The sequence below is a fragment of the Triticum dicoccoides genome, chromosome 1B (assembly GCF_002162155.2).
Source record: "Triticum dicoccoides isolate Atlit2015 ecotype Zavitan chromosome 1B, WEW_v2.0, whole genome shotgun sequence".
NCBI lineage: Eukaryota > Viridiplantae > Streptophyta > Magnoliopsida > Poales > Poaceae > Triticum > Triticum dicoccoides.
The window spans coordinates 385,261,497-385,270,283 of record NC_041381.1 but is presented as its reverse complement, the minus strand read 5'-3'; the positions used below and the strand labels follow the sequence as shown (position 1 = coordinate 385,270,283).

At 43.4% G+C, this 8,787-nt stretch overlaps 1 protein-coding gene across 1 annotated transcript; it reads right to left on the bottom strand.

The window, feature by feature from the left end:
- Positions 1-933: 933 nt before the first annotated feature.
- Positions 934-8,490, bottom strand: LOC119350399. The gene is made up of 4 exons (XM_037618249.1): positions 8,386-8,490; positions 5,151-5,399; positions 1,989-2,065; positions 934-1,375 (listed from the first exon to the last, which is right to left on the bottom strand). Exons 1-4 carry the CDS (start codon positions 8,488-8,490, stop codon positions 1,372-1,374), a joined length of 435 nt encoding a protein of 144 aa, XP_037474146.1. The 3' UTR covers positions 934-1,371.
- Positions 8,491-8,787: the final 297 nt, after the last annotated feature.

The following is an 8,787-nucleotide window of genomic DNA, read 5'->3' as shown; positions in this document are numbered from 1 at the left end:
AAAGCATCACGTCCGAAAGAACGAATTCTCTTACACACCGTCCTCAGAAAAAATTCTCTTGCACATTGCCGCAAGGATGACCACCAATTGGAATATGGGATCCGCAAAAGTAAAACGGAAAAAGGGGGGCAAATAGTAAAGCTTCTATTTCATCTGGTTGCTACTAGAGGTAGGAAAAGGGTAAAGCCGAAGTGCGGGGAATTATGAGTTGGTGGTGGCTATTCCCTTGCCAGAGGAGTCCAGCCAAGAATGAAAGCTATACACAAATACACACTAGGCAACATGGAGAGACATGGCTCCCATGTTATCCCGTGCAATCCCTGTTCCCCACTTGTGCCCTCCCGTTGCACATGGCCTCAATAACCAACCCTTCCCCCCATCTCTCATGGTTAACATTGCTATGGGACCCCTCTTCCCATTTCCCACCTCCTTTGTACCCTAGACTTCTGCATTGAACAGTGCTTTATTATAAGCATTGTGTATGGCACACCAATATCTCCACTGTTAGTAAAGCAATTCGTGAGGGAATCAGATCGCAAGCTTGTGTGAATTATTGCATGCACTAACTAGCTTTGTTATAAACAGGAACCGAACTACTCCCTCCGTTCGCTGTTTCCGAACGACGAAGGTAATACATGATAAAGAAGTTCCAAACAAATTCATAGATGCTACATCATAATTGTAAGATGGGAGACCTTTAATGAGCATCCCGTACCGCGTACTGCGTGCAGGACTGGAGCTCAATATGTCCACAGCTGACGTTAAAGATAAATATTCCATATTGGTGGAGTCTTAGTTCTTTAGAAAGGGACATGTTTTATCATTTCACTTTGATGTCCATCTACACCACCTCTCGTTGTCAGTCCAATCTGAGGTGTACCATTATATTTATATCATACTGTAACATATAACAAAAGTATTTGGGCTAGCGGGCCAGTTGATTGATTAGATAACTACAGGAGTGGGTTTGAAGTCCACAAGGGCATTGCACACTACAGTAAATACCGAGATAAAGAATCCTGATGCCATATAAATATGGCAACCTTACTGTTGACTGACAGGAACATATCAACATAAAAATTCTTTCATCTTTCCAGCCATACGAGTGGGTTGGCCTTTGAGGGGTCATTTTCAGAGACCATACTTACGATTGCCAGAACTTTCATGGAGATAATATAAACTAGATGTTAGATGAGAAATCTTCGATCTCACCTATTGGCTATTAAAGGAAACATTTAGATCATCACCGCATAGCTCAAAATAGGAAGATCCTCACCAAGCTGGGCCTCATATAGCTCGTGGGTTGATATGCATCCGTGCTCATACGAGCCAAGTAGCTACCCAAATAGCAGATGTCAGTGTAAGATTCTTTCACCTGAAATAAACATTTGGACAGAAGTCATTGGAGTATAGACTTCATGATAGAAGATGAAATAGAAAGGATGCAGTCCAGATTCCAAACAGATCATCACATCATAAGCATAAATCCTCATGAGATCATTACGAACATCTGTCGGTCTAGTGCATACAGAATTTTTATACTTGATGTCTGACACTGAGAAGCTCAAGAGAAGGATAATTCAGCAACATTATACTCTATTTAGTGCGGAGAGGACAGTGAATGGACTCAGTACGTGCCCAGGATAATGCTTGATGACATAAGTGGTATTACATCTCAATGATAGCAGGTTCCATATTTAAGCTGTATATATAAACACGAAATCAATGGATACAAAATATCGTACTCATATAGTTTCATTGTTCTTAGGCAAATTCAACTAGCTTATACATGCACGGGTATAACCGAAGGGGTCATGATAATATAGAATTTGCAATGAAAAAGAGAGTACAAATAAGCATAATATATCTAGTCTAGTTGACGCCTTGCAGCATAGGACAGTAAGAAAATAATAGCTTGAATTTGGTATCCTTATCTGATGTTGCACATATGTCACGTCGATATAGCTGACCCTTTCAATCATGCTCACCTGGATTGGTCCTCCAAATAAATTATCATTGCTTCATTCAACTTAACTTGCAAATACACCAATGCCTTCCGAAGGTCCTTTACAAAATAATGAAATAAACCTTACAGATCCTATTTCAGTTTGACTACTGACATAAATAATGTTGGAAATGGTATGGTGCAAGCTGGGCGTGATGGATGTAAGATTGTTCGAAAACAAAATAATTATTCACTTAATCACTATCTTGGAAAGAGTTGCTAGTACTCAGCAGAGTATATGCAGAGGCTGTCACTATATTTAAGAATTCAAGAACAAACGAAGATCAGCAAAAGAAAAACTAAGGATTGTACTGCATGGCACCAAAAAAACATATTCCCAATCAACCCTTCATGGAACACAGTTTCTAGCATTCAGCCGTGCCAAGTAATTGTCACTTCTAAAAAGTTCCTGACTCCTTTGCTTTTATTCCATTTAACTGATGAAAACTCTTTTGTAAGTTCAGCATAAAAGCTCAAGTTATCGGCCGAAACAAAGATTTATTAAGTTCAGCACAGAAGCTCAAGTTACCGGCCGAAACAAAGATTTATTAAGTTCAGCACCGAAGCTTAAGTTACCGGCCCAAACAAAGATTTATTTAGTTCAGCATTAGAACCTACCCAAAGAAAGATTTATTAAGTTCAGCATTAGAACCTACCCAAACAAAAATGTACGTCTGGCAGCTGCAAAACTCTAGGTCATCTTACATTAATTGATACCTGAGATGAATTGCAGGCAAAAAACATGGACAACTCAAACACAAGTGATTATCCTACTGGAAAAGCAGCCATCAGAATGCTTACCGAGGTATATTGGACAACTCAAACACAAGTGCTTATCCTACATGGACAACTCAAACTCACTTAAAAACTAACTGCTACATATTGGACGAGGTTATATGTATATGTTTGTCCCAGGTTCCAAGCAGTCATCTAGGCCCTTATTAAGTTACACGGAGATGGCTTACAAACAAAGCTTCCATGACAACTGAAGGCGCCCAATATCAATGCTATAACCTTTGGTTCGGATGATGTTGCGGCATGTTACTTGTTAGTCAGTGCTTCCTGTTGCTGTTTCTTGGAGGCAATCAGGACCATCTGAAATCTTGAATTGTCCAATATCCAGCTTGATTGTGCCAATACTTGTTACATGCTGTGAGAGGGCGAGATGATATATGATAAAAAGAAGAATTCTTCCAGTTGTATCGGTCATTTCCCCTACTTCCCTCCACTTATCAAGTGTCCATGCTAAAGGCAACAACACTGAAATAGATATCATATTTACCAGAACATTTCAGACTTCACAAAGACGTGGTCGAGGCTCTAATTCCAATTGTTTGTTTTTGAATGCGTAGTGGAAAGCTAGCTAGACAAGTGAGGTCGCTCCCCAGGTCGCTCCCGCGGGCGGCCCGGGAGCGAACCCTAGCCGCCGCCAGCGCAGGCCCCTCCGGCCCTTCCTTCCCTCGCCGCCGCCGGCGGTCGTTGCCGGGCGAAGCCCGCGCGGCTCGGCGGCGGCGGGGCCCTTCCCTCCTCCAGCTCGAGCAGGGGCGGCGCGGGCCGTTCGTTCGGGCGGGGACTCGGCGCGGCGCTCGCGCGGGTGCGCGCACCGGCGAGGGTCGCCGTGTTCGGGATGGCGTGGCGAGGGCGCGCAAGGCGCGGCGCGGGCGCGTTCGGTCTTCGGCGGCGTAGATCGGACGCTGGGTCGGGAATCGCATTGGCGGCGCCCGATCCAGATCTGAAGGCTTCCCTCTTCTTCAACCAGGGCTGCCTCCGATGGTTCTGCTTTCGGCGGCCTTTGTCGTCGGAGTTGTACCGGTTTGGCGGCTGGAGGTGGGAGGTGGCTCCGTAGAAATCCGAGGCCAGCAGTGCTGGTCACGACGGCGGCGACGCCCGAGGGCGCCGTATCCTTCTTGGAGGCGCCGTCCAGATTGCCTCCTTCCCCTCTTCCTTGCACCCAGCTCGTATGCCGGGCGAAAGCCCAAATCCATGCCGGATTGAGCGACAGCGGCGCTCCGGGCGTCGTCACCTTCTTGGGGGTGTCGTTCTTGGTGAGCTTGGGGTGGATGTGATGCTTTGGTTGCTAGGCGGCGGATTGGTCTTCAGCAGCCCTGCCGGTCTCGGCGGAGCGGTGCTTCATCCTACTCATGGATGGCGGCGTATCTCGGCGGCGTGGCGCAGTGGAGATTCGGCGTCCGATGTGTGGCGATGGACTCGCGCAGGAGGACGAAGCTGTCTGGTGTCGTGGTGACGTCGATAGCTGAGTGGCCAGACAAGGTAGAAGCCTCAATTTGATCTGAAGATGGACATGTGGAAGATGGCGGCGACGACACACGAGTGCGTCTGACCGGATTATGCCCCAGACCCGGTATGTGGCTCGGCTGGGGCTTCCGAATGTGTTTCGGTTCCGGCTTTTGATGTTAGGCTTAGGTGAGTGGTCTGGGTAGTGGCCCAGCTAGCACCCCTTCATCATTTTGGATAGGAGTAGCGGCATATGTTGCCAAGATGGTGGATTCAGGCACATTGTTGTAATACTTTGTAAGGTCCTTGTGAATAATCAATAAAGTGGCCGTATGCATCTCCCAGATGCAGAGGCCGGGGGTCATCCTCCTTTTCTAAAAAAAAAAGACTTCACAAAGACGTTGGACCAATGGTTATAAAGAAAAAGGAAATAATTTGCGGTGAGTCATAAAATAAACAAGTTGTGCAAACCATTCAAGATATTATGTATTGATTTGCCGGTTGGATCCACTGTTGTAGTTTTTTTTTTTTTTTTTGAAACAAGACTGTTGTAGTTTTAAGCTGTTACTAAGATAAATCAATGATCAAACAACATAGGCGCACAAGTGACAATAATTGCTGCGAGGAACTCAAATACCACTGCTGCATAGGTAGTCATCAATATTTAACAACTGAAATAAGGGAATCGATCAACAAGAGGACAATGCTGATAAGGGGATCAACGGTACCGTAACAGACAGCCAGCCTGATCGTATACCTAGAGGCAACAGCGAACTGCAGCGATTTCAATTCAGCCGAACAATGTGAGAGAAGCGAGCACTGTGCGGAGGGAGAAGAGCTGAGGGAAGGGGTGCATCAGAAATTACCAGCCTAGCTGGTAATGGAAATGGGCGACGGCGACGGCCACTACCTGATTGGTGGCTAGTGAGCGGCAGCGCGGGACGGACGAGGGGTGGTCTCCACCGAACCGAACCGAACCAGATGGAGCCGCATCGAATGGGACGGCCGCCGCCGGTGAGGGAGGAACGAGAAGAAGCGCGCGTCCTCCTTCTAGCTCCCCTTCGCCGCGGATGCAAGGCCCTCGCCGGCCGCGCGCCGGGAGAGTTGCAGCGTGCTGCTGGTAGGAATTTCCTATTTGCCGCTCTTTGCGGCAAGTAGTCTACCGGATGCATAGGCAGATCGACGAGCGCGTTAGGATGGGCAACGTTAAAGCAAATCCGGTTTTGGGAATCTTCTAGATGGTTCCCAGCCGTTTTTTCTGCTTTCGGGAACCTTCTAGAAGGTTCCTGAACCGTTTTTTTTTTATTTCCCCTTTTACCCTTTTTTGTTTCTTTTTTTTACTGTTTCTTTTTCGTTTTTGTTTTAATTTTCTTTTTTCTTTTTTATCTTTTTTCGTTTTTTATGTTTCTTTTTTTTCCTGTTTTCTGTTTCTTTTTCATTTTTTCATTTTTTCATTTTTCTGTTTTCAAAGTTATTTTATTTTTTTCAAGTTTTTTTGTGTTGCTCACAACTGTTCAAAACTTCACAAATTGTTCTCATTTTTCAAATTTTGTTCATGCTTTCAAAAAATTGTTCAAAACTTCACAAAATGTTTTGATTTTCAAATTTTGTTCATCCTTTCAAAAAAATTGTTCAAAACTTCACAAAATGTTCTCATTTTCAATTTTTGTTCCTGACTTGAAAAAATGTTCATGCTTTCAAAAAGTTGTTCAAAGTTCAAAAAATGTTCTCATCTTCAAATTTTGTTTCTCTTTTCTTTTTTTAGTTTCTGTTTCTTTTTTTTATGTTTTTTAACAATTTCACAACTATGCAAAATTTGTTCACAAATTAAGAAAAATGTTCATTTTTTCAATTTTTGTTTGTGAGTTTCAATGAATGTTCCTATTTCAAATTTAGTTCGCATTTTTCAAAAAATGTTCATGTTTGAAATTTTTGTTCGTGAGTTTCGTAAAATGTTCCCATTTCAAAAATTTGTTCACATATTTCAAATTTTGTTCGGGAGTTTTAAAGAATGTTCACATATTTCATACGACCTCCACTTTTTTCTCAAACATAATGTTCGCGTACAAAATTTTGTTCTCTAAATTCAAAAAATGTTCGGGAATTTAAAAAGTGTTCATTTTATTAAAACTTTGTTCAAGTTTTTTAGTTTTTCTTCTAGCATTTTCAGCAAACGCGAACAATTTCTGAATTTTTGAATTTTTGAACATATCCAATGTTTAAGGTTTCTAGGTGAGGGTGTTAGATATGTAGTAGATGATCTTTTAAAGTACCCGCGTTACATATGACCAAAGGAGCTAGTTAGCTTGTCTGGTTAGTGACAAGAGTATACTAGCTCTAGGTTGCAGGGTTCGATCCCCCGCTCCGCATTATAATTTTAGGTGATCTTTTTGTTGTTTCGTCGCGACGATGGGCCGGCCCATTCGGGGGGCTGTACCTGTGCGGCGCGTGCAAATCGGACGCAAAGAGCGGCGCATATTAGGCCTCCTGCTGGCACGCCGTGGTGGAACTGGTTTTCGTGCTGCACGGGCCGTCCACGGCCCGGAAGCGTGGTTTTACAGGCGGCCCGGTGACAGACGATTGTGTGAGTCCGCTGGATTGAGCGCGAGAACTATTCTCGCTTCTCGTCTATGGGAGCTCCTAGTCGGCGCTGTTAGCGCCGATTAGAGAAGCTGGCGCTCGCAGGGGCGCGAAACGGGCCGGCCCATTTGTCTTTTTCCTTTCTGCCAGAAACTGCAAAAAGAATAAGCGAGTAACAAGACTCAAACACTGGACCTCACGAACCATTCACGGTTGCACCAACCATTACGCCATGGAACGACCAATGCTTATAATTTTCGTCTGCTTCCTTTCATTCTTCCCGTAGGTCGCGAACCCCAGACTCCCGCAAACTGTTTTTTTTCTGTTTTTATGTATCGGTTTTGTTCGCCTTCTTTCTTTTCTTTTTTGCTAAATATGTGCACCTTTTGAAAAAAATCAAAGAAACTTTTTTCAAAATGCACGAGTTTTTTTAAAAACATTGAGTTTTTTAAAATTCATCAAATTTGAAGAAAGTTCATTGAATCTGAAAAATAATGTTCATCAAATTTGAGAAAAGTTCATCAAAACTGGAAAAGGTTCATCGAATCTGAGAAAAAGTTCATGAATCTGGAAAAAAAATCATTGATTTTGAAACAAAATCATCGGATTTGAAAAAGTTCATTAAATTTGAAAAAAGTTCATCGAATTTGGAAAAAGTTCATGAAATTTGAAAAAATAGTACATCCGATTTCAAAAAAAGTTCATCAAATTTGAAAAAAGTTCATCCGATTTGAAAAAAAGTGCATCAAATTTGGAAAAAGTTCATCGAATTTGAAAAAATAGTTCATCCAATTTTAAAAAAAATCATCAAATTTGAAATAAAGTTCATCAGATTTGAAAAAAAGTTCATCAAATTTGGAAAAAGTTCATCGAATTTGAAAAAATAGTTCATCGGATTTGAAAAAAAGTTCATCGAATTTGGATAAATTTCATCAAATTTGAAAAACAGTTCGTCGGATTTGAAAAAAGTTCATCAAAATTCATCCAATTTGGTAAAAGTTCATCAAATTTCAAAAAAATATATCGATTTTTAAAAAAATTCAACTCTTTTGAAAAAAGTTCATTGATTTTGAAAAAAGTTCATCGAATATGAAATGAAGTTCGTCAATTTAGAAAAAAAATAATTTATGAATCTTTAAAACCCGTGCATTAAAGAAAACAGAAAAGGATCGGAAAAAGAAAAAAATCGAAGTGAGGAATGCAGTAAAGGAGAAAAGTAAAGAAACTTACGTGAAATGTTGGATGGCCGTATGGCTAGAGCGTAGCGCTAGCAGCCGAAAGGGCGAGTGTTCGATTCCTTTGCTGGTCACCCTTTTTTCGCCAGTTTTTACAGGAAGAGGAAAGTATCGTTTTCCCTCTCAAATCAACCGATTTCCCCCCAAAGTCTAAAACCGAATCAATCAGCCCCTAAACTCTCTAAAACCGGACCAATTCTCCCCCATGGTGGTTTTGCACCAGATTTAGGTGGTTTTGACTAGTCTCCTTGCTGACTGGACAGTGCTGACTTTGGCAGATGCAACTTTCCCCAATTTTTAATTGCAATCCGCTCCCTCGCCGCGAAGCACTCTGTCGCCGTCCCCTTTGTCGCCCCCTCGCCGCCCCATCGCCGTCCCCTCGCCGCCCCATCGTCGTCCCCTCGCCGTCCCCTCGCCGCCCCCTCGCCGCCCCATCGCCGTCCCCTCGCTCGCCGCAGTCCATGGCGTCTGCTAGCTCGTCAAGCAGTCATCGGTCGCCGCGGTCCATGGCCTTCTCAGGGCAGTCGCCAGTGCCATATCGGGAGCCACCGATGGCGTACTCGCCCGAGAAGGTGTGCCACTGCAAAGTCAAGGCTCCGAGGTGGATTTCGTGGAGCATTGCCAACCCCGGTCGTCGATACTACAACTGCAGCCAATCTCTGGTAATTAGATCTGTGCCCGCCGTTTCTGTTTGTTGTTTCGTTGAGCAGCAAAGTTATAGTCTTTGCATGA

Excerpts from the sequence above, each read along its gene's own strand:
- LOC119350399 (XM_037618249.1), bottom strand. The coding sequence starts at position 8,490 with ATGGGGCGGCGAGGGGGCGGCGAGGGGACGGCGAGGGGACGACGATGG. Across the intron at positions 5,400-8,385 it reads ACAAAGGGGACGGCGACAGA|ACTACTTGCCGCAAAGAGCG; the intron begins GTGCTTCGCGGC and ends TGCATCCGGTAG. Across the intron at positions 2,066-5,150 it reads GCTCACTAGCCACCAATCAG|GACCTTCGGAAGGCATTGGT; the intron begins GTAGTGGCCGTC and ends TATTTTGTAAAG.